Source organism: Parasteatoda tepidariorum, chromosome 2 (assembly GCF_043381705.1).
Source record: "Parasteatoda tepidariorum isolate YZ-2023 chromosome 2, CAS_Ptep_4.0, whole genome shotgun sequence".
Lineage (NCBI taxonomy): Eukaryota > Metazoa > Arthropoda > Arachnida > Araneae > Theridiidae > Parasteatoda > Parasteatoda tepidariorum.
This window is the reverse complement of record NC_092205.1, coordinates 46525552-46552860: the sequence shown is the minus strand read 5'-3', so window position 1 is coordinate 46552860 and position 27309 is coordinate 46525552. Positions and strand designations below refer to the sequence as shown.

At 27.0% G+C, this 27309-nt stretch overlaps 1 protein-coding gene across 5 annotated transcripts in view; it reads left to right on the top strand.

Moving 5' to 3' along the window:
- Positions 1–27309, top strand: part of LOC107442289 (collagen alpha-2(IV) chain) — an 89678-nt gene that overhangs the window by 29323 nt on the left and 33046 nt on the right. Inside the window, exons 1-8 of one of the 5 annotated variants that reach the window (XM_071177542.1) lie at positions 18495–18605; positions 18752–18910; positions 20707–20841; positions 23519–23563; positions 23647–23709; positions 23896–24018; positions 24498–24533; positions 25866–25928. In XM_071177542.1, coding sequence (XP_071033643.1) covers positions 23525–23563; positions 23647–23709; positions 23896–24018; positions 24498–24533; positions 25866–25928 — 324 coding nt within the window. In that variant the 5' untranslated portion in view covers positions 18495–18605; positions 18752–18910; positions 20707–20841; positions 23519–23524. Of the gene's footprint in view, positions 1–18494; positions 18606–18751; positions 18911–20706; positions 20842–21709; positions 21845–23518; positions 23564–23646; positions 23710–23895; positions 24019–24497; positions 24534–25865; positions 25929–27309 lie in introns of those variants that run through there. The other 4 variants (XM_043038985.2, XM_071177541.1, XM_043038983.2 and 1 more) reach the window with 4 other exon arrangements.

The following is a 27309-nucleotide window of genomic DNA, read 5'->3' as shown; positions in this document are numbered from 1 at the left end:
CACTATACTCTCTTATCATATTATCAAATCAACCAGTCAATAGAACAGTTTCATTGATAAGACAAAAATTTAAGAAATTTTTGTAATTCTAAAAGTATCGAAATCGCAAAGCTTGTTCATTCTTATGCCTTTAATAATACCAAAAAGTAACATTTTATAATCAATTCTGCTATGAAAATGGCAAGCATTTCCTTTGTTAACTGTTATCAAAGGCCTTTTTTCTTGGTCGAAAATAATGACTTTTCTTAGTAGATCTTCCCCTTTGCTCTTGACATTAATAAAAATACCACAACGGGAGAAAAAAAGCTAGAGCATCATTGAGTTAAAAAAAATAAATAAGTAAATAAAAATTACATAAGAAAACTCGTATTAAAAAAATAACAACTGAATAAAAGAAGCGGTGTTTAAGAACGCTTTCAATTGCAAGCATATAAAAAAAGCTCTTAGTGTTTCAGTTCCAAGAAAGTAAACAGCGAATAGGTCACATAAAAAAAAATTGATAAACACTGAGTGTTAAAAAAATGATACATTTATCAACAAAAATAATTTCTAATATAAATATCTTAGAATTAAAGTTTTGTTAATATTGTTATCATATTATCTAAATTGCTTTCATATTTTGTAATTTACTATATCTTTTCAGACCCTTAAAAATTTATCACTTTTGTATATTCCACGTTTGTGTGCAGGTCACGTTGTTCTAGCTGTAGTTAATATCTAGTATTTTTGATAGTACTTTTGTTAATTACACTTATTTCAACGCTAGTATGATTACCAGGGCCCGACTTAGCCTAATTGGGGCCTGGGGCAAATATTTCTTTGGCCTCCCCCCACTTCAGTTATGAAGAACCGAACTTTATGGAGGTATTTAAATTTTTCACCTCATTATCGATGACAAGAAAATTGACTAGAACCTAACATAGCTATAAAGTGCCTCCTCCCTCCAATGGTCAGACAAAATATCGTTTTAGCCATTTTATTGATTTTCTGACAATTTTATGTCCATCATGCCGAATGCAGTTTCCTGATGGTTCAGTTTGTCATCTTGCTGCGAAAAATTCAAATACTTGCTGACATTAGGGCGGAAATCAGCTAAATGTTCGCAATTACGATGGCTCACTTAAGGCTATCAGAAGCTTATATTTTTGTAAACAAATCACATCTTGCGATATGTAAAAATACAGGCTTTTGATTGGCCAAATTTGTCTATTGTAATTGCGAAAATTTAGCTGAATTCTGCACTAGGAAGTCATGGATTTACGAAATATAGATTTTTTTTGTATTCATACGATAGATTAATGAAGATTCTAACATAAAAATGACGGATTTTACATTGTACTGATATTTTGTTTAAAAAAAGTTCATTAAAGAAGAAAACCCAAAATAAACTTTCAATTCGATTTGGGGGCCCTCTGATGTGGGGCCCGGACAACTGCTCCGCTTGCCCCCTCCTCTGTCAGGCTCTGATAATTACTACTTAAACGTAGTATGTTGTTTTTGTGAATTAATTATGCTTGTTTCGATTTTAGCTGCTTAGACTTGTTCTGAGCAGGCTATTGAAAATTATTTAAAACTTTAAAAATTACTTGACTAAAAAAATTACTCCTCCTATCCTTTATTGCGAGAACGATAGAAAAAAAAAGATAGAGAGAGAGGAAAATTGTCTTTAATTTAAATTTCCTCTCCCGCTGTAAGAGAAAAGCTCGTTTTAGTGCTGAAAATGCAATTAGAAGAAATTGATTAAAAAATGAAAAAATTATTTCACGTACATACAGGTGCAAAGTAAATTATCTTTACTTAAAAATTGCTGATTGTTGCTCAGTATAGCTCCAGGACTACTATTTTATGGAAAGCAGTAAGTTGTGGATCATAAATGATTAAAAACCTCCACTGACGTTTAAAACTTTCAAACAAGTATTTTTCTCCGCGTAGATTCGCGAAACAATCTTTTTCTTAAATCAAACAAGATTTGGATATTCCTTCGATTGATGAAACTCTCCATTTTGCTACAAAACTGAATAACAATTTACTCTCTGAATTCATTGAAAATATAGGAACATACAAATATCAGGTTTTTTAAGAAATGAATAAAATATTAAATATTGTCCTTTCTTTGCAAAAACGAGAGACAAAAAGTAATGTAATTTTCCTGAAAATATTGCTGTCATTTTCATGAATTGCTTGATATAATAGGATGCTTCGTAATCACTACACTTTATATATGCTTATAGAATTCTTGTTAAATATTAAATAATACAGGTATAGAGAGCAAAAAATACGCCTTGAGTAACTTTTGATCTATTGATCAGATTTTCCTGTACTAATACAAAACTTAATGGTTCACGGAGGAGAGGTCAAATATATTAATTAATTAGTGCAGACGATTTTTTAAGTTACGTAATCAGGAGTAAAAATGTTCTTTCTCTGAATAATCGCAAATGTTTTCCATGGATTTGAATTTCTGACCTCCAAAATATTTGGAATAGACACAATTTAAAAAATGTGATCCAAATAGTTTGGTCTGGAGATTTCCAAAGTTTGGGCCTTGATGTTAAATTTACTTTTTTTGTATAGGGTAAAATAACCAGTGAAGGAACACTTAAGCTTCGCTTGCCTTTTAAAATATCATAATAATTTCAAAATTCGTAATTTTAGTTAAATGGCAGTGTCAACATATTTGTTACTAATTGCAAATTATGTAAAAAAAATTATGGAGAACTTACATAATATTGTAATAACAAATAGTAAGAAGACCAAGTGAAGGAACAGCTCTTACCAGTGAATGAACACCCAGAAAAGGAACACTTAATTTGGGTTATTTTTTAATGCTCTTTATGAATTTATAAGCCATACAAATATTTTAAAACAAGCCTATTCTTGAAATTATAACATATAAATACTTGGAAAATGTTAACTTTTTTTTGTAATCATGAATTGAAAATTAAAGTGTCAACATATTAACACATGGTTAGAAGTTGTTTTTCGTATTTTTAACATACTTTTAATGCGGAACATCACTAAAGGTACAAGAAAATTAAAGTTTATCTTTTATTTTCATTAACTTAGAAAAAAAAACAGTAAACGAACACTTGTTTCTTCACTGGTTTTTCATCGTTTGGTGATCCAGTGAATAAACACCCCCTTATCTCAGTACTTTATTATGCTATGATGCTTAAAAAAAATAAAACGTAACTTCAATAACTATACTTTGAATTCTCTTTTTCACAGTGAGAAAAATAAAACTATTACATGCAATTAATTCCACTTCAAACATATAAATACAAACACTCACCTTATAATTTTTTCAAAGAAACAAGGTGTTACAGAGATAATAACAAATTCAAAAATTTTTCCAGATAAGTCTATTTGACCAGGTAATCCAAAACATTGCTAGATGACTTCCTATTGTTTGGCAGTAAGTTATTGTTACCAATCAATGTAAAGAAAAGCTTTCAAATTCTCAGTTTTAATCAATATACAATGAAATGTTCCTTCACTGGGCAGTGTTCCTTCACTGGGCAGTGTTCCTTCACTGGTTGGTTTACCCTATTTCCCCATATCTCAAAAAGTCTTTGAGAAAAATCGAAAATTTTTTGCATGCAATAATTAAAATTATTAATCAAAGATAATTCCTTGCAAACCATAATTTTTAATAATTATTTCTTATTTTTAATTTAATAATTAGCCAAAAAAAATTAATTGAAAGTTTACAAATTTTTGCATCATTTTAAAAATATAATTTTTTGTGACAAAATATAAAATTTGAACTAAATCAATCGAATAGTTTCTGAGAAAGTTTCTTCCTGACAAAAATATTTACACATTATTTACCAGAATGTGGCTACCCCCCATGTCCTGGAGGTCAGGAGTCACGTATGTTTATTCTGAGAAAATAGATTTCTGTATCTGGATTTGTAACTTAAAATATCTTCTGCATTTATTAATTAAAATATTTGAAGTTATCCCCGTGATTCATTTATGTGAGTCCAATTACATGAAAATCCGATAATTAGAATAAAAGTTACTCAAGGTGTTCCTTTTTTTGCGCATTTTATATAATGACATGTTTGTGCACTTAACATTGACATGTGAAGAAAAGAAAAACGAAAACATTTTCGACATCTGACGAATCATTGTAAAAAAAAAGTGGGATTAAAAACCTGCTTATCCTGAAAAAACAGAGATAAATTAAAAAGAGATTATTAGAAACATAATCAAGTTTTATACAGCAGGCAAACATGCTTTAGTGTTTTTAATCCTATATTTCTTAATGATGGTTCTTTGAATTTTTTAAGCGTTTTCTCCTCTTTGCAAAAAATTCACCAATTTGTTGAATCTAATCTGTATATTTTTTACTCAAATTTTGACGTGAATTCTAACTTTTTTTACATTACGGTAGATAATTAAGAAAGACTTCGTATCATTCGCTACACAAATATGCGTTTTGTTCCTTCTGGAATAAGTTTATTGACGGTACTTCGCATATTTTTTGTAGCGACGCGATACTCGTAGTATAAAACTTTTTCCCTACTTTGTGTATTTCATTAGCACTGTAATTAATCCATTCTTATTCTTCCTAATAAGAGAACAATTTTTCAACAACATGTTTTTTTAAACATATTAATTTAAGATCTAATGTATATTTTGAGGCATCATTATAATTTTTCATTATGTAATTAAAATTACCATGTGATTTTAAACATACTATTGTATATTATACTGCAACAATGTTATCTTTTTATTAAGGTTTCAAATTTTATATTGTTTACATTCAAAAATTATTATTAAACTAACTTTTGATTGAGGTAAAATAAATTTTCTGCACTTTTTGCTTGGTTATGTAGCATTATTCTCTAACCTAAAATGTGTTCCTAAAGACTTTTCTAGACTTTCAAATATCGTGCATGTTTTTCTTGCTTACATTGGCTATGATGTCATCGTATGTGTAATTTGTTTAGGTAACAGAGTCTTTCCCCTCTACAGAACAAGAAGCTCTTTCAACATTCCGGAAATTGTCTTTTTTTTTTCTCTTCTTTCCCTCCGATTGCTCTGGCTCTTCCCTTTTTTTCGAAGATTTTTATAAAACATCCATGCCGGAGGAATTCTCTGGCCAAAAAGAAAATTTTCCTTGTTTTGCTTAGTTAACGTGTGACGAACCGTCTATTCCGGAATAATTGGAGCAGTGTTGAGAGATATAAATTACGATATCTGGGATCATTTCAAAGGACACCGTGATTCATGATACCATTTCCGTCATATCACGATTTCAAAGTGGTATATAAAACTCTCTTTGTTATCGTCACGTGCTTGCTAGAGATAATTAAATGTAATATTAGACATCATCTTCAAAGCATACATATGTTATAACTTTTAATATTGTTCTACTTAAAAATTATAGAAAACATTTAGACAATTCAAGATAACTGTGAGCATTATAATATTTTACGGCATCAATTTAATGGCTGGTTGCTATCGTAGCTTTAATATTGCATTGTATCGTTCGAAAAATTTAAATATCACGCTATTTTGGAATATATTCTAATAGTTTTCAAATTCAAGTAATTTGCAATTAAAGTTAGTTTGTAAACTATCTTTTAGCCCTTGATGCAGAATTTTTACTAAATATATTTTTCAAACGTTTTTCATTATTTTGTATTAATTTAAGTCAAAATAAGTGAAAAATATTATATGGAGCATCTTAATAATTTATGATTATGAAATACACCATGAAGTATCGATGTCTTTTTCTGTGTTAAAGGTAAAATCTTCCATACGCAGCTCACTTCCAAACAATGATTTTTCAAATTTGCATTTTTTTGCAGCTATTTAGATCTAAGAGAAACAGTTATGTATCATTATAAGTTTATTAGTTTACAATATCAATTATTGAAAAAACTTTGAGTATAAATGAAAAAGCATTTATTTCAAACTATTTTTTCTGATTTTAGATTTTAGTTCGAATGAATTTGGATAATCTAACAGATATGGTTTAGTAACTATTAGATTGATTTTTATAGTTAAAAAATACGAAAATATATTTTTACCTGTAATTAGAGTGTCAGAAGAAATATATTTAAAAGGGACACCGGTGTCCCACCTACGTCAAAGGGTTGGAACGTTAACTCCGATCATTAGAACAAAAGTTATTCGTGTATTCTGTTTTTTATTTTTGTACATCAGCTTTAAAGAAAATAGCACATTCATAAACTTTTTCTTAAAAATTGTTATTAATTTTAATTTTATAAGAATCATGAAGTAATAAGAAAAATATAACTGTAGATTTTCGGAATCGCAGCATTCACAACACGATATTCACCGTTATCTTTCCAATGATTTCTTTTTCGATTTTTATCATCGCTGATAATGATGATGATATCATTATATATAATCACAATATTATTGTTGTTAATAATTACATTGTATTCGATATTCATATCAAGACATGATATTATTCCATATCCTGAGACTATATTTTCAGATATCATTTTTGAGATATTTAAAGGATTTATATTCACACGATATATCAATACATCGTCCAACTCTTTCTTTACCATAAATTAATCTAATAGCTCCACGCATGCTTAATTTTTATATGCCTACAATTTCGTAAACTAATTCATCTTCAAGTCGAAAAGTAGCTAATTAGAAACATTTTTCAAATTTCAAAAAAAGTTCAAGTTAGCAAACAAATAATTAAATTCAAAGTTCTATTTTTGTATTATTTTTGTATTATCTATTTTTCTATTTTTGTACTATTTTTGTATTATAATTATTTGATATACTTAATTACGTCAATTGGAACTTATTTACTTAGATGGTAAATAAATCCCAATAAGGCCATAAGAATATAACACATGGTTTAAAAATGTTATAAATCACGTAATTCAAATTCATTAACGTGTTCTTGAAGCTCCTTGTTTGATTTTTAAAAAAAAAAAACTTAATTCTACTCATTAGAAAAAGATACAGTTATACATCGATAAATGATGCTTGACTAAGTTAAAAATGTATGTCATTAACTGTAGAAGAGGTAAAATTATTTATAAAATCTTAAACGAGCAATAGTCGATGATTTTTTTAAAATATATTTTTAAAAATGTTTTGATTTTTAATGACATTAAATTAAAATCATCTTTCTTAATCACATTTATGTGATTTAAATCTTTAAAGTTTACTAAATTGTATCACATGTAGTTGTTTAGAGTTACTCTTTTGTTATTAAATGTATTATTCAATTGATGTTGATCTGAAAGTATTTTCCGATAAAAGTAATTTCAAGGAAACAGAAATCTGAGAAAATAATTTATTAATTAAATTACATCCTTTTAAGAGTCAATTATAACATACTAAAATGTTGCTAGAGGAGATTTTCTTCAAAGTTTATGCCTACATCACTAATACAAATATACAGGTTGTAGTATACATTATATCACTAATAAAGGCATTTATGAAGTCTTTTGTACATACTCATATCACTTATGATGATGATCATGGTGATCGTGATGATCATGATGGTCGTGATGATCATGGTGATCATGATGGTCATGGTGGTCGTGATGATCATGATGGTCATGGTGGTCGTGATGATCATGATGGTCGTGGTGATCGTGATGGTCATGGTGATCGTGATGGTCATGGTGATCGTGATGATCATGATGGTCATGGTGATCGTGATGGTCATGATGATCGTGGTGGTCATGATGATGATGCTTCGCTTTCGGTCCTGATGTTTCTTTGGTTTTTGATTCTCCACTTACTTCGAGGAGCATGATCGAGAAGCAAACCAATGCGAAAATGACAATAGAATTCATTTTTGTGACAGCCAAACTTATTCACACTAAAATACAAGAATTGTATTGGAAATCTCTGTAAGAGAACTTGTGGATCTAGCATTTTACAGAAGACTTTATATAGTAAATAAACTAAATGATGTAATCGAAACATTTTCTGTTCAGATACGGGCACGGACCACTTCATTGGACACAATTACTTTTACTTCTTTTTTCCACTTTTGTTTGGTAACGATGTGTTTTAATTGTTCACATTCCACATCAGTGGGTAATAGTTTTTCTGCCTTGACGTAATTTTTTTATTGTTAAGAAATCTTGAGAGTGAAAATCTCTTATTTGATCAAATGGTAGAAGATTACAGTTCTTTTTTAGAAATCAAAGTAGAGAAATTACCATTTGCTTTTGCAAAGTTTATTACACATAAACTAAGATTTTTTTAGACAGTAATATTTATAGCAATAGTTCTAATAGAGCTTTATATACTACATATACGAGAAATATAATGTATCTAAATACTCTATTTTGGATATTAAACCTGACTTCGAGCTATTTTCCATTCTAGCCTTTTGTTTGAATCTACGTTTATTTTTAATATTTAATTATAAAAACACATTGAAGCAAATTAATAAAGTTTCCTTAATAATATTATTTACAAAAATAATTTTGTTTTATCTAATACTAAATAGATGTCTTACATAACATGTTAAACATGTCAAAAACATGTTTAAAATTACTATATTTTACAGATTTAAATATCATTGTTAGTTTATTATTTGTTTCCCAGAGATTAAAAGAGTAAAATAAATACAAATTATGAAACTGATAAGTATATGCAATTTATGTACCTATATAAGCGTTAAAAGCCCGTAATCTGAAGAAAAATTAAATCATTAATAGAAAAAAAAAATATTTTAAAAGCAAGTTCCTCTTTTTTTCCTCTTTTTGACACTATATTGTTTTCCGACATTTTTATTGATTACTAAGTAAAATATATAAAAATCTTTTACTAAACAGCTTAAAATTTTGAGTAATGCAGTTAATAATAATGACCAATTCAAATAATATCAAAAACGTAAAATATATAATATTTGTAGCATTCTTACGATGAAAAACGCTAAAAAAAAACCGAAAATTTATTTACGCTTAAGGTAGACTTTTTGCTAATAAACTTCAAAAAGCAGTAATAAGCATTTCAAAAGATTTGTGACATTTTAAATGTACTGTTATTTATTTAATAGAGATTAAGTTTATGGCTTAGAGTATTGAGACCAAACATAACTATAAATATTAATTGCAAATCAATATTTTTCTATGTAGTAAATTTCAGCCGAACACTCTTCCTTTATTAATTTGAGAAAATTTTAATAGTTGAATTTTAAAAATGTCTTTCTATTTATTTCATTGTATGATAAGCATAGCTCGTGCGATACAGTTATCATGCTTATAATATGCATACATATTTGATTATTCATACTAAATATACCATATGCTTATCGATTTTAGTAAATTATACTCAATGCAACTGTTAGTATTCTTTAGGCCCTGAGATGTATATCCATGCTCGGCTTGTAAAGCGATAATTTAAAACCTTTATAACGCCAAATTATAGTTTAAGAAGGGGGAAAAAAACTGCACAATCAAGTATCAAAGCACTGATTATGTCAAATAACGTTTTGAGAGCCGAGATGGCTTAAAGGATAGAGCGTTCGTCTTCCAATGAGGTGAACCGGGTTCGAATCCCAGCGATGGCTGACCTATAAGAATCCACATACATTCTTATAGGTCAGCCATCGCTGGGATTCGAACGAAGCACTGACCACAGTGCTTACGTGAAATATCCTCAGTGGTAGACGGATCATGGGTTACAGTCTCGTTGTTGTCAGGTTAACCGTGGGAGGTTCTCGTGGTCAACGCAAATGCAAAAAGTCCTCCTGGAAAGAAAAATTTCTCCCAATACTTAACTCAGAAGTTTCCTTGTCTTCCGGATTGGGTTCAAAATTACAAGGCTACGGAGATGACCATTAGTAGTCGTAACCCCTCCCCCCCAAAAAGAAAAAAATATTTGGTCGGCTATTCAACGACGGTTATAAAAATATAAAAATGTTTTGACTGATATAAAACGAGCAATAAAGTGAATTGTGAATTTTGCGGGATGTCAAGTTGTATACATAAGGATATATGATTATAGGTGAATGATATGAATAATGATTTTCTGAATAATATAAGTCTGATTTTGAACTTTTGTCACAATATACAGTTAATAACAAAGTTTTTGATCCCCAAGTTAATTGAATCTATTGTAAGCAGCTAATTACAGGCGTGCCCAGCTCCAACCCCTAAACCCATTTCGCTATTTCGCTAGATACTGAGATATTTTAGTCAAGACTTCCACATATAATATTAACTTTTTTTTAAAAAAAATTTGAGCCATACTTAAATTTAAAATAATTAAAACAAAAACATATAGCAGTATAAAAAGTTTGCTTTAAAAAAATGTGCAAAAAAGCATCTCTGTACAGAAAAAGTTAAATTTACAGATAAAAAACAGTCAGATGGTGCGCTATTATAAAGCCATTTATTTGACGGAAAAATTTTGCTATTTAAAAATTGGAGATTGCTTATTAAGCAGATAAGTACTTTTCTTCCTTAACACGTTGAATGCCGCTCTAATTTTACATGGCTTGCCCGTCTGGCCGAACGGTAAATAACTACAAACTGAATTTGCAAACTTAGACAGATTTTGCTTGCTTTTTTAAAAGATTTAGCATGGCATATCTGAAAAAAGTAGTGAATTGTATAAGCCTACGAATTGCTTAGAAATAGTGGTGGATAAAAATCTACTGAATTGAATTTATTAAACCAAGAATCACAATTAATGAACTACCCCTTGAAAATATTTATTCGCTGTCCAGAACAAGTTGGCATCGCTGTGCATGTAAATAAAACTATTCTCGTGTGTTCTATATTGCATTAATTTCTTCAAACCATTTTAGTAACAATAATAATATAAAAAACTAAAAATTTACTCGAATTATGTGTTTCTAATAATCTTGGCTTCGCCGGTCACCGGTGACCCCCATGGCATTCAACGTGTTAACAAACAAACTCTGTTATTTTAGCAACAAAAAAAAAAAATATTTTCTTTTAAAAAAGAAAAAAAGTCTATAATCCTACTATATCAGCATTGTAGGTCGGTGTAAGCCGAAAACAGGATTCGCGTGACCAGTCAGCGCTGGATTCGAACCTGGGTCACATCAATGTGATGGGGTCGATCGTGTATGGTTATGAAAAACATATTTAAACTGTCTTTACCTTAAAAAATCTTGATTTAGTGTAAAAATGCTTAAAACTATATTGGTCCACCCTTATAAAAATGTCTTGCAATTCAACCTACCGAAAAATTATATCTAAAAGCAGATCATAAGCAGGTAGAATATCAATTCAACAATGAAGAAGTTGAATTTCAATTTTATTTATAGGTTACTCAAAACCGTAAAATAATTTTTGAAAAGTAAAAGCAAATATAGAAATTAATGGAAAAATGGTTTGAATAAAGATAAAGTTATCTTACGATAAGCAAAACTACATGGCAAAAACTAGAATTAAAAATGACAGTTTAATCCATTTATGATTAGGGTCAATAACAGAAAAAAACTGTTTAATGATAAACAGCTTTAAATCGTCAAATATACGGAGAAAGTCTGTAAAATGATCGGATATTTTTTTTTCTTTTTTTGCAGAGTGAGGGGGAACGATTAAGAACAGAAAAAAATTATATTTATCTTTAAGCAGTTTTTTCTGTAAAAAATGTGTTTTTTTTTTTCCTGCAAAATTTACAACTATTTTTTACTGTGCATTTCTGCCCTACTTATAGCTCAGTAATTCAACTCTTCTTTGCCAATGTGAGAAAAGAACTTTCATCGTTTTTTTCATCGCACATAATCGTTTTACGTTTTATGGTTGTCTATATTTTCATTTATATACAAATTAGTGACATATCCCCATAAAGTTTATATCAACTAAAAGTTTATATAAGTTTTCAATGCCGCTATTATTTAATAATTGATACACAAATGTACGTCTATTGAATATGATTTTGACTTTAGGTTCACAAAAAATGTCAACGAATTAGTTAACGAAATTAGTTAACGAAAATTAAGAACGAAAATTAGTTAACAAAAATTAGTTAACGAAATGTAATATTTTTTCACATTTATCAAAACTTTTCTGATATAAAGATTATTTATAATGTACTTGGAAAAGTATCGTGAATTGGTCATTTTCAACTTTAATTTTCGCAATATGACTAATTAACCATGAATTATAGTAAAAGTATGTGCCTGTTTGATGCAATAATAACTGAATTCTTTCCCTACAACAAATTCAAACACAATTATATTTGGATTCAAGATAAAAATATCATCGCAGTTTAATTCCTTATTTAAATTTACTAATATTTCTTGAGACTAAATTAAAACCTGACCATTTAAGTATCCTAAAAGTGCAAGTTGCTAATTGAAGCAACACTATATTTTATAGGTAAAATAATTTTACTGTCAGGAGATAAAATATTTGCGTCTATTTTGTTCTCGTAATAAAGTTAAAGATTGTTTTAAACTGAAATATTTAACCAAAATTTTTAATTAATTTCTACTTTTTTACATATTAAGTCAGTTTTAGTAGTCATTGCATGTCATAATTGGAAATTGTCAAAAATGCGAATAAGGACTAATTTTATTGCAAGTGATTTATAAAACATTTTCCCAACATTTTATTTATTCATTAAAATTTATTTTTAAGGACTGTTTCTAATTTTCAATTTAATATCTTTGTAATTCAAATTTAAGCTGTAGTGTTTTATTAATTTACAAAATTTTTTCTTTTGAAGCTGACTACGAACAATAGAAAACTAAGAACGACCATAGTTTGGTTGAAATAAATAAATTTGCGTAAAGTATTTTTAAATATCTTAAACATGATATTCAATCAAATATATATTTATCGTTCATTTGTCTAAATATTCGATTATTTTTTCAAGAAATTATTTAATAAAAGTTTACTTTTTATAATTTCCGTAACCAAAGAAAATCAACAAATTTTTTTTTCTCTTTGTTACTAACTAGCTCGTTACTTGCTCTTTGAGTCTAACTTTATCGAAAAAATTCGATATTTTTTGGCGAATGATGCAACTGGTTTTTTACTTCCACAAGAAAATAAATATAAAAATCAAAATTTATTATGTAACCATATATAAAACAAAATAAATGTTTATTTTTATAAAATATAAATATATGCCAAAACATTGAGCCCTGTAACTATTACATGAAATTAAAAAATTAAAAATTCATGCATTCAAAAGAAAAAACTTGATTTGCTAATGAAATTTAATGTAAATATTTAAATACTGTGTTTTCAGAAATAAAAAGCAAGTAAAATAATTATTCCAAACATTAATATCATATTTCAAATAATATGAATAATGCAGTACTCCGTTTTTTTTTCTTTTCTTGTTATAGGTTACGAGGTAAAAAAATATAACTTATTAGATTTACACACACAGCGCGTGTTAAGAAATCAAACTTTTAAAAGAATATTAAAAAATAGAAAGTAAATAAATGAATATAGAAAATATATTTCTTAATATTTGATTAGGGTTTATTGCTAGTTGTAATAACATCATTTGAAGTTATTTTGAAAGAGCACAAATGATTTTTTTCCTTCCAATATTTTTTAAGCGTTGTAACATTAAAGAATATTGCATTAAATAATAGAGCCATCAATAAAGAATTCAATTTAATGACACAATGTTGCATAAATAGACTAAATTTCATTTCATGGTTTAAAAACATTTTACCGCTCTGAGAAACACTAATGCAAGTGAAAGAATGAAATTGTAGTCAAATACAACAAAATAGGCCGCTATGGTTTTTATGTTGGTTTACGAATTTTTTCTAGACTGGCTGTTGTGTTTTCGCACGCATGATTTAACCGTGAACGGTATTTTTTCTTTGATTTATTTGTTAAGAGTGTAATAATTAATTCACTTGTAAAATTTTAGAGCTACTGTTAGTTGCAATTGGTTTTTTTCCCCTTGAATATTTAATTGCAGTAAAAATTTCTTTTTAAAAATTTTATTGAGACAAACTAGGCATTTAATCATAGAGTATTTTTAAATTTCCCTTTACTTTGTTTCAATAATACGTAAGTAGTTTTGTCTTTAGTAACTGAATTATTATCCAAAATAACAATTGATTTTCAATTAAAGTAGTTTAAATGACAAACTATTTTCACTTTCTTTTAATTCAATTGATTTCTAAGAAAATGAAAAGAGTGTACAAGTTTAAATATGAATTTATCAAAAACTGCTACAGAATTAAATAATTATGCATAGAACTTCTGGATCAAAGTACGATATAAAATACCGGAACTTTAAGTGCATAGTCCATGAAATCCATTTTATCGTAAAATCCATTTTTACTGCAAAATATTATACCGTAATTTTTACATTAATAGTTATTTAGTTGGAGGGATTCAGTGGTTTTACAGCAATTATTACTATAAAAATTGCAATAGATCAGATTTTTGTTCCGTTTTCTATCTTTTATTATTAAAAACCATTTTAATTCTTATGCTTTTATGACACGTGTTATGAATTAGTTCAGATTTCAGGTAACTTAACTACTGTTGTTGGTCCTGTTTTTTTTTAGGGGCTAAAAATGTTATTGCAATCCCATATTTGATCCTATATTCGAAATAATGATATGTTTACGTTCATTATTTGTAAACTTTTCGATAAATTATTCCACATCACGCATTTCTCCTCGGAATAAAACGCATTTTAAAATTAAAAATTTAATGCCTTACACGGAAGAAAAAAATTCTGGTAAAATTACAGTGTCTTTACTGTAATGACATTTCTTTTTTAAAAAAAATTCCATAACTCTAGTAATAAAAACTAAAATAAAATAAACAGTATTTAAATCAATCATTTGGTAATTTTTCCTTTTATACGATAATGGTTTACCGGAAATTCTGGTTTTCAAAATTATAGTTTTTATTACAACATATTTAGTAAAAAATACAAATCTGAAACGTAAATTTAAAGGAATGAATGGGGTTCACGTCACATTCTAAGGTTTCATGTTATAATAACCAAATTTTACCACATTTGCCAAATTTTATCACATAAAACCATATTTCATTGTTAATTTTACCAAAATTTTTAACAAAAAAATCTTCTGAAAAAAAATTACAGAGCTTTTCGTTGTTTCCATAGAGACAGAACTTCGGTAAATTTTACAATATAGATAGTTTCGGCCATACTTTTTTCTTCTCAGTGCAGTATATTCAGGCAAGTTCTGAAATTATAGAGATGCATTCACAGGAACGCAAACTCTTTCTTTCATTATTATAAATTTATTTTATTCGGGTGCATGACAATGCATACTCGTATTATGAATTAGTTCAACTCTTTGGTAACTTAATTATTCTCGTTGGTGCTGTTTTTTAAGAACTAAATAAAATTCAGCAATCCCTTATTTATTCCAAACACGTTCGTCATTTGCTCTTTTCGATAAATTATTCCATATCATACATTTCCCCCCGAAATAAAGCTTATTTTAAAATGAAAAATTAATACTTTAGTAGAGTTTAATAACTTTGTGCAATATACTTACATTTCATTACAACTTTTAGTATTTATAAAATCTATCTGATTATTAAATTATTAGTGATAAAATCTATCAGATTATTCAATTATTGTTATTTGTATAATAGGAGATATATTTTTGCTACTTTTATTTAATGATTAATATCTTAGGAAATTATTTATCATAAATATTTGACGTACATCACTAATTAAAAATTCAGCTTTATTTTCTTAAATTAAATTAATGATATTAAATTAATTTATTTGACAAATTACAATTCCTTCAGTAATATAATTTATTGCGATATATAAGATTTTTCTAACTAATATTTCAAACTCATGAAAAAGACTAACTTATGCTATTTATTTTGATTGGTAAGAAACATACGAATAACATGATATATGTACAGAAATAACATGGTATATGTGCAAGAATAACATGATATAGGATACATGAACTCAACTTACACAGGTTTTTATGTTGTTAAAACAACACATTAACATGGTACTGCAATACATATTATATTTTTGTTTTACTATTATTATAAAATGGTTTTAAAATTGAGTGTGAACATAATTTCGTAACATTAATTTTTGATGAGGGTTAGAAAGAAAAAAGGCTTTTCTCCTAAAAAAGTTCTAAGTATAATCTCTTGAAAATAAAATATAAAATTTAGAATTGCACTCCAATACATACTTTTAAATGTAGAAAGTTTAATATATTATTAAAAAAAATTTTTTTTTTGATTGTAACTCGTTCTTTACTTGCATTTTTTTAACTAATTTTAAAAGCTATCAGAAGATGATTATGGTCTGTTTTAAACATTTTTTTAAGTCATGACTTAAATTTAAATTTATTAGCACTGATTTATTTCGTGTATATATATTTGCAGAAATGCGCAAACATTAAAAGAAATTACTCATAGCGTCTAAAAATTACACTGTAATAAAGTCTAAAAATTATACTGTACTGTTAATTTAAAGTAACATGGACTCACATTAGCAATTATACTCAAAATGGTAAAGACTATGGGAAAATTAAAAGCTTTTCTTCATTCAGCTATGTTTAAATTTAAAGTATTCATGTAAAAAATGGAAAATTAAATTATTCAAAAGATTTTACTCTTTTTTTAAAAATAACACCAGAGTTGTTTTTTTTTCCTTTTTTAAATAAATACCATTTTTTTTAAACCGTTGGTTAAATCAATGTGGTTAAAACCCTGTTTTTGATTATAATAAATTGTTAATAAAATGCTATCGATTATTGTTCGAAATATTAACATTTACAACATTTCATTTAGTTTAAATAAATATTGAAATTATTAATATTTAGAACTTAGAAAATTCATTATATTTAGACATCGGTTAGAAATGATAAATAAGAAAATTTATATATGAATAGAAACGGGAAAATTGGATGATTCTAATAAATAAATGATTTATTAAATAGAAACTTAAGAAAGCAGTCAATGTTTTACACATTTTTTTGAAAAGTTATATATTTGTCGGGTCTAAAATCAAAAGTGTTAAATGTAATTACTTAATGCTCACTAATAATTTGTTAACTTCTTCATGCATAACAAATTATCTACGAATTAATAACATTACTTATAAAACTAGCACTTGAATTGATTTAATTGACCTTGTCTAAAATGACTAAAAGCAAAAGCGGTTACAATTCATTCATCAACTTTTATTTCAGGAGGTTAGCTAAGGTTAAGGTTAATGTTCTTTGAAAGATAATTGTATCTTAAGTTCTATTCAGTAAATCACAAATGCTGCTTAGTTTCATGTTTCATACCTTAAGTCGTGTTTTGCAATTTGTACAAAACTTTCTTAGATTTTTTTTCTTCCCAATAGTGTATTGCTGCCTGACGACCGAGGCTGTGAAACAAATATATATATATTTTTTAAATTAATAAAATTTTTTATCTTCTTTACTGAACTCAAATTTAAAAGGTATAAAAAAAGACATTGTTAAAATTTTGGCGCATGTTTTTGTTTCTTAAGGCTTGCTCTGGTAGTAGTAAAATTTGTAACACATTTTATACCTCTAATTTAAAAAAAACAAATTTCAAAAAAACAAATTTCAAAAAAATATCATCTATACCTGAGTAGCTTCAACATAGCTACTGTAACAATATTGAACTAATCTATATATTTATGCTATTTTTTTAAAATTGGTATTTGTGAAATTAGAAATGTAAAATATTTCCTTAATTTTACATTATTCTTCGACTGTGTCTGTTATGAAGAAAATAACAGTAAAGGTTGCATTTTAATTTATTGCAAATTATCTATTGTCTAATTAATCTATAATCACAGGGGCTGTAAAGTTTTAGCTGCCCTGTGGGCAAAACGCAGCATGTGAGTTTCGAAATAAGTTTAAATTTTGAAAAGGAAATTGAGCAAATTACAATTCTTCTATTAGCACCACAGCCAATTGTTAGCGTTGACTGTCTCAAGCAGTTTATTCCACGAGTACTCTCTATTTATTTACCCATGCATAGCTTAGTCATTTTCCGACATCTTCCAACCATGGCACGCCTTTCTTCTTCTTTTTAAGCATAGCTATGACCAAGCCCTCTTATCTGCTTAATTTTAATTATCTTAACTATGTTTCTTAAATTCGTTGTATACTTGTATAATTCAAAGTTATATCTGATTCTCTATACTTCATCCTCCATAAATCACCCCCAAACTTTTTCTCAAGATCTTTAGTTCACAAATATGTCATCTATTTTCTTCTGATTTATTCATTGGACTCGAGCTCTAAGTTGTCCTATGTATCTCGGGCTTGATTGAGCTAAGATTAAAATTCTTCGGGCTCGAACCTCCAAAAGTGAGCCCTAAAGCACCTGTATTCTGTGCTACTGACGTTCTCTTACTTATCAATAAAATGAATCAAATAAATGAATAGTACATTTTAAAAAAATAAATTTAAAATAAAACTAATTATTACCTAAATTAAATTAACAACTTGCAGTATTAAAATATAATTTAAAAAATTTTTTTTTTTCCGTATTCGTGTAAATTTCCCATATCAAGTTCAACTTTAACATATTTCACCACTTGAGTTTGAAGTATGAATTATTATCAATAGAGGACAGCACCACCGTCCACTCTGTAATGTTTATAAACAAAGAAGTAAAATCAAATATTGGAAAGTAAAAAACTTATTATTATACATCAATTTATTTATACGATTATATGAACTTTTAATATTGATTGACTTATAAATTCTAATGACTAAAGAGTTTGATTTCGATTTTGTCAACAATTTTTTAAATAAATCTTTCTTTGTTATTTTTAGCAGCAATATCCACAATATCCATCACAGCAATACCCATCGCAACAATTTCCAACTCAATATCGCTATGACAATCGGAGTGTTGCTAGAGAAAATGAAAGACCTTGTGTTGGATGTGAAGGAAACAACGGATGCAAATGTATTGGAGAGAAAGGATCCAGGGTGAGAATTTTTAAGTAAATTATTTATTTTATGTCCTGTAAATAATAATTGTTTAGTTTACTAATGTATTCGTGATAAAGCATTATTTAATTTTATACAAGCTGCTTAACATGTTGAAGCATTCTTTTTCATTCATAATTAAAAGAAAAAAAATTTTCTTCTTAAGTAATAGGATTTCTAATTTACTGTAAAGCTTTGTTCAGTTTTTCTTATCACTTTTAATTTGAGCTAATACTATTTATCTTATTTATCATAAATTTGCCTTAATGAAATATAAAACATATTATACACACACATATATATATATTATGTAATATGCACACACACAAATGGTTGCATTGCTTTAAATAATAATGTAATTGAACTTGCAACGTGTGAAAAGTAAAAATTTTAATTTTTAACTTTGCATTCAAACATTAGGTAAAATTTAATTTATTTCTTAGAATAGCAGGTTTTTGAAGCAGCAAATTTTGTTTTTTAAATGCTTAAAAGTAAATTTTTTTGAAGGCAACATACAAATTTGCCTCTTTGAAATAAAGCACATTTGATTTCTTAACCCAAACAGTATCTATATAGCTTCACATAAATTAAGCTCTTAAGAAAAAACTTTTTAAATATTCTGCTGTAATTTCTATTTAATTTTTCAAAGTAAATAAGTATATGATTTCATTTTTAACTTCACTTTGTGAATTACATTAATGGATCACATATTTCTGTGATTGTTCTTTTTATTTTATCTAGTATTATGATACAAATTCATATTGTTCTATTATGAAAATTCCAATTCATTACTTAGAATTCACATTCAATTCATCTGCTTTTTGAATTATTGAATTTAAATGGCTACTTTTTTTCAAAATGATGAGATCTCAAACAAAAAACATCATGAATAAGGCACAAATGAAAGTACATAAATGGACATACTATAATTTCAGTTCTATAAACAAGAACCTTCCTCAGTGTCTCAACACCAAATGATGGTAGATAAAGTAAGGAGACAAACCAGTAAGGACCGAACCAGTAAGGACCGAACCAGTTTAACCAGTAAGGACAGAAGAACAAGTAAATAAAAATTGAGATAGGAAACAGGTGTTAGGTTCATGTTTATAGAACTGAAACTATAATATATCCATTTATGTACTTTTATTTGTGCTTGATTCACATTGCTTTTTGCTTTAGTCTACATCACAAAGTTAGACTATCCTTTTATAGATGATAAGATCTATTAAGGTACTAATTATTAAAACTTACATTTAAATTATCACCATCTCAAAACAGATTTTCTTCACCCATTAAGTTTGCTCCTACATACCTTGTTAAGTTTTCTACCTAATTAACCTGTTTGCCATTGCATAATTATAATTTTTTTTTTAAGAGAACTAAGATATTTCAAAACGTTAATTTTTAACAATTGTGATGCATTAACTCTTTACTTGTGTATTTTTTAAGCCTTTGATGAAACTGATTTTGTTTTGTTTATAATGTAAATTATGATTTGTAGAATTATCTGATTTTTAAAATCAGCTGCTTTAAAAAATCAGCTGCTTTAAAAAATCAGTTGCTTTAAAAAATCAAATGTCCCTAAAAGTAATGTGGTTGTAATAAGCAGCAGTCACACTATGTCTATACAGTAACTAGTTGTTGTTTCTATCGCACTAACCTGTTCATTTTTATCAGAATTTATTTATAAGTTATTTTATGTTAACTCTCTGGGTGCTGAATTTTATATCATAGTTGTAGAAATTTGTGTTTTCAAATTGTAGGTGCTAATATAATAATTCTTTTTACTGTTACAGGGGGCACCAGGCTCTCCCGGTCCTCTTGGGGCAACAGGTTTGAGAGGTTTCGAAGGACCTGAAGGTCTTGTTGGTGATAAAGGGGAAAAAGGTGATGCTGGTATACCAGGACCTCGAGGTTCAAAAGGGGATAGAGTAATTTTTTTATTTCTTTAATTTTAGTCTTGTAGGAATTTATTTGATATCTTCTCATTGCTATAAAATTGACATTTAAACTTAAAAAAGAATCATAATTTTTATTGTTGTCTACTTATTTGTCAGAATGTTTTAATATGAATTGTGTCTGCTTTTATAAATTAAAAATTCAAAACATAACTTCTGAATTCAATCAATCTTAAATTGACCACTTTGTAGTCTAGGTAAGTGAACAATTACCTTAATGTTAAAGTAATAGTAGTAAATTACCCAACAATTTCCTTAGTGTTAAAGTAACAGTTTAGAAGTTAATCAATCAATTTTATTATCACCCCTTTATCAAAATTGAAAGGCAGATTTAATAGATGGTGTGCACATTTAATTAACATTAGTTTGTTTAATATTAAAAACTGAATCAAACTGACACAACTGAAAAATTATAAAATGAAGTATTCATTTTGTGTTTAGTTTTGGTAACATAAACTGCTGTTTGTAGAAAATGCAACACCATGAAGGAATCATCAGAATCAAATGAAATATTATTTTAATAATGGATNCAAATATTTGTAAAGTTTAACTTTAAAACCTCATTTTTCTTTGAACAATTGATATCCTGGTTTTTAAAATCACTGCTTTAGGAAATTAAATGTTCCCAGAAATAATGTGGTTGTAATAAGCAGTAGTCACTCTATATAGTAACTGGTTGTTGTTTCTATCGCACCAACCTATATATTTTTCATCAGAATTTGTTTATAAATTATTTTATGTTAGCTCTCTGGTTGCTGAATTATATATCATTTATTAGTTGTAGAAATTTGTGTTTTCAAATTTTAGGTACTTAATATAATAATTATTTTTACTGTTACAGGGGGCACCAGGCTCTCCCGGTCCTTCTGGGGCAACAGGTTTGAGAGGTTTCGAAGGACCTGAAGGTCTTGTTGGTGATAAAGGGGAAAAAGGTGATGCTGGTATACCTGGACCTCGAGGTTCAAAAGGGGATAGAGTAATTTTTTTATTTCTTTAATTTTAGTCTTGTAGGAATTTATTTGATATCTTCTCATTGCTATACAATTGATATTTAAACTTCAAAAAGAATCATAATTTTTATTGTTATCTACTTATTTGTAAGAGTGTTTTAATATGAATTGTGTCTGCTTTTATAAATTAAAAATTTGAAACGTAAGCTCTGAATTCAATCAGTCTTAAATGGACCACTTTGTAGTCTAGGTAAATGAACAGTTACCTTAATGTTAAATTAATAGTAGTAAATTACCGAACAATTACCTTAGCGTTAAAGTAACAGTGTAGAAGTTAAGCAAACAATATTATTATCACCCCTTTTTCAAAATTGAAAGGCAGATTTATTAGATTGTGTACACATTTAATTAACATTAGTTTGTTTAATATTAAAAACTGATTCAAACTGACACAACTGAAAAATTATAAAATGCAGTATTCATTTTGTGTTTAGTTTTATTTTAGATTTATATATAGCATTGAAAATGTGCTAAAAAAATCTAAACTCAAAGTCTCAAAAGTATCCAATCAAGGAAATAAATATAAAATAATTTTTTATATTTTTTTGCAGGATATTTAATTTAATTGCTGCAAAAAATAGAGTTCAGTTAAGTGAAAAAATATTATTATTAAAAGTATTTTATCTATATTAAAATTATAACTGCTATATTGTAAGCAAAGGAGAAGGGAAGAAAATCCTAAAAATAAAAGGTTTCAGTGTTTAACTGCTAAGAATTTTTTTTGACATAACTCGTTTTATATTGTAATTTACTGTTACTTCATGTACACATTTTATGATAATTCCCATTATGACTTTTTTTTGTACAAGTAATATTCACTTTTATTTTAAAATTTTACTTCTGTGTTATTCAAAAATGTTACACTACACCTGTATTAAGTAAATAAGAAAAAGTTGTAAAATTCAAACTTAAAGGCGAAATCAAGTAGAATGTTTGACACATTTTTGCCTTTTGTGTCCCTTTTTCAGAATAAAAGTGTGTCATAAGTTCAAAGAAATAATTATTTGTTGACAAAAATTTTGTTTAAAAATCCTTTTTTTTTTTAATATTAGCATAATGGATTAATAATACAGCCTTTTATTTTCAAGCTTTGCCCAAATGAATAATTTTTTCAATATTGAAGAATAAACTGTTTCTTTGCTTCATATTTAATTTAATAATTAAATTACTGTTCTTCGACAGATATTTAATAAATAAAATTTTTAAAATAAATTTTTTCTCTAGAAATTTAATAAAAACAGTTTTAAAATTTGATGAACCTTTAACATTTTGTTTTGCGTAATGCTAAAATTTCAAAAACTTTTTGCTCCTTTGAAATAATGCAAAATAGATGACCTAATGACAGTTACGGTGACTAAGTTTTCATTTGATTTCATTTTAATGACATTTATGTTAAATATTTTATAAATATTTTTCAATAAATCTATGAAATATTATTAAAAATGTTTGGCTTGAATATTAATAAGTTGAACGAGAGCTCTCTTCATGTTTTAAATTAAAAATTTCTTATAAATAAAATTGTTGTAAAAATTTGCCAAATTTAGTATATACCAATTTAAACATCTAAAATATTTTCACAAATTTAGTATTATTTTGCTGTTTTCAATTTTGATTTAATAATACTCTTTTAATTATTTCAGGGTAAAATGGGTATGCCTGGTTTTCCTGGACAAAATGGTATACATGTATGTATTTAATCAGAAATTAGTGGTGAATTATTTTGAATAATGTTTTGTTATTATTTTATAACTGGTTTTCTTTCTTTCAGGGCTTACCTGGCCATATGGGTCCTAGGGGTCCACCAGGTCTTGATGGATGCAATGGAACAGATGTATGCTATGCTTTATGGAATTTATTATTCCTCTTCCTTTTTACAAAACTTATAAACTGATGTTTGTCTTTCAAAAATATAATTTTTTTTTATAAAAAATATAATTTTTTTTTATGAAAAAGAAATTTTTTAATTATAAAAAAGTAATTATAATACTAATAATGTTTAATATTATTAACTGATTAGGGAACACCAGGTGTTGATGGATACCCAGGTGATCCTGGCCCACCAGGAGTACCAGGACCACCAGGATATAAAGGTGAAAAAGGAGAACCGGCTATTGGACCACCAGGCTTAAGAGGGCAAAAGGTTTGTGCAGTTTTCATGCAAATGATAATATTAAGAACTATGTCCTTTAAAATTTATGTTTGTCAAAAAATTGTACTTGCCAATATTTTTAAAATTGGCCTTAGTATAATTTAGTTTTATAACTTAATAAAAAATTAAATTTCAATGGTACCCTTTAAATTTCTTTAAATTTATATTGTACTTTTTACAATTGGGAAATTAATAAAATTTGTAAGTTAATAAAATTGTGAAGTTAATAATGTTTGATTAAATAAAGAATCTTTAAATTTATATGCGTAAGACAAGCTGTATGATTAGAACAATGTATAGGTTCCTTTAAATTGTAAAGTGTCGTAATTTTATATGCCATCTAGATATTGTATCAAATGCATTGCCTTTTTGGGAAATTTTATTACTTGATTAACAATTTATCCATTTTGATTATTTGATTAACACATTAAGTCTCCTTATATCTTATTATTTTTGTTTATTTTTTTCAGGGAGAGCATGGAAGAGATGGAGCTCCAGGACAACCTGTAAGGTTTTATATTTGTTTCTTAAATTATGTTTTTATTTTGTTCTTACAATTATTAATTGACAATTTTTAAAGTCATTATGTTTATATTAATTCATCATTTTAATTCAATTTTTTATATAGTAATTTTTGTGTAAACAAAATAATTGGTGTTTAAAAATGTAAAAATTACACTAAGTGTAATTTTTAAACACCATATAAAATGTTTTTAAAAATAAAAAAATTATTTCATTACATCTTAGCATATGACTCATTAAAATTGGAATTGGCCGCACTTTTATGTTCATATTTGTTATTTCTATCTTATTTTAAAACTAGTGAAGTTTATTTTGCTGTCAAACTGGTGGCTACAAAAATCAGAAAGACAACAGGGGAAATTTATTTATTAGAATTTATGATTATGTTCCTCAAATAAATCAAAGCAGAATTGGATTACCATTCATTCATATAAGGTTTTCATATAAACTTCTTCTAACTGTGTGAAATGCATGCATTCTAACAGTAATAGACATTTATAAGATATATGACACATACAGTATGTAGCCTAATCCCCTCCATATGAAAAATTTCTCACTATTTCTCTGGTGTTGGCAATAGTGTTATCCAAAAGAATGTTTTTAGAGAGTAAAGATTCTAGATTCACTCCCCCATTAATTTTTCAGGGGTAAAATTTAAAATTAAGAAGTGAATTTCCAAATTAAAAATATGTTTGTACATTATCACCATTTTATAAAACAAATTATAGTACAACATATTAATTGTGCAAAGTAAACTATGCAAAATAAAATTATAAGTTAAATATTTGACTAAAATTTTTTATTCCTTATTATTTATATATTTTTTTTTGTACTGTTAGGAAATTAACTTAAGCCTAAGGTTTTCAAAAAAATTTTTTTCATAAAATTTATTAAAACTAGATTAATTTTGTTTTTTTTTGTTTCCACAATTTCAAAGTGTAATTGAAATTCGTGTTCCATTTGATATGTTCATTGGAGACATGAAAAAAGGAAAAGGAACCCTTTATAAGATATTCTGCTAAAAACATCCTCATATTTTACTGGGAGAATTTTCACTCCCAGTAAATTTTTGAGGAGTGAAACTTTTATCCAATGTGTGAAACACACGTCTGGATTTGTATTGGCCAACTCTAATAAATCAATCTTATCTAATAAATCAATTTTAATTAGAATTCAGTTCTTGTAGAATTTTGGTTGCATATTTTTGTGGTAACGATTAAAAAATATATTCTTTAATCACAAATACATATCATTTGCAATTTTATGTCTTGAACAATGTCATTTTTGTTGATATTTAGGTAAAAATTATTTTTTAGGGTCCACCTGGAATTGATGGAAGTTCTGGACCTAAAGGTGATCGAGGACCTTACGGACCACCAGTAAATAAAAACTTATCTTTATTTTCATGTTTCATAATGCACTATAATATTCAAATAACTTTTTAGTAAATTGTAATCGATTGTCACTATTGATTGTCTCTTTTATTGTCAAATGTTTCAACACTGTTTTGAAAATTGATTTTTATATCAGTTTGTTTAAATTTCTTTGGGAAATTGTCTCAGAATAATTTAAATCTGAAATCTGTGACAAATTATGCATAAAATTATTTAGTATTAAATAGAAAAGTGTTTTCTATTACTTTATCTGATATAAGTTGAAAATAAATATATTTATAAAGTGAGTTGAGTGTATCAACGCATGAAAGCTCTTTTTTTTTATACAGTCTTTAATTTTGTTAATTAGTGTTATTTTTATTATTGATAGTAATTAGTGTTATTTATTTTTGAGTTGCATACTTTAAGCTGTAAAAAGTCAACAAATGAAAGATTATTTTCTTCATTTTCCGTTAGGTTTTTTCATCATAAATATGCTAAACTTTTTCACAATTCTCAAGCTGTTGCTCATAAATAGCTTATGACCACAATTTTTTTTATTGTATCAAAAAATGATTCTAAAAGCATGTAGTTAATGAAAAAATTCAAAATTATTGTAAAGTTATGTATTTTTATATTTTGGATTATTGCTATTATTTTTAATTTTATAAGTAGACTCATTTTGGAATTTTAATGTAATTTCAAACCACCCTGGATTTTTGCTGATGATCATAAGTTCAACTTCATATTATTTGTTTGAGAATTTACTAAATTGGAAAGCTACAGTTTCATTATGGAAAATATGAATACCTATTTTTTCAAAAGTTCAACAAAAGAGTTACGTAGTCACTTACGCAGTAAAAGTTTCATAGTCACTTTCTCATAATTTAGAACTATTTATTATTCACTCTTGTTGTACTAAGACATGGTGAAATTGATATTACAGTAAAACTTGTGCAAGTTGACCACTTGTGGTGCATTGTTTTAGTGGTCAACTGATAGAGGGGGTAGGTCATTGTTAACTTTTTCGTTTATATTTGCTATATATATATATATATATATATATTTTAACTAAACTTAAAAATTTTATTTGGCAAATAGCGAAATGAATATCTTAAGAAATGTGTTTAAACCTGAATGAAGTTCATTAACAAATATTTGAAAACTTTAACAAAACAAAATTATTTGAATACTTTAAAATTTATTCTGTTATTACTACACTTACAAACCTATTTGTTACAAAAATATTCTCTCATTGTTGTTTGGCGCTTTTGTTTAGACTTTACATCAACCCAATGTTTTGAATGAAAGAAATGGTCAAAAGCTGACCCCCTACAGTTTCCGCAGATGGTCAACTATCAAAAGAGTTTAGATTAGCATTTTACAC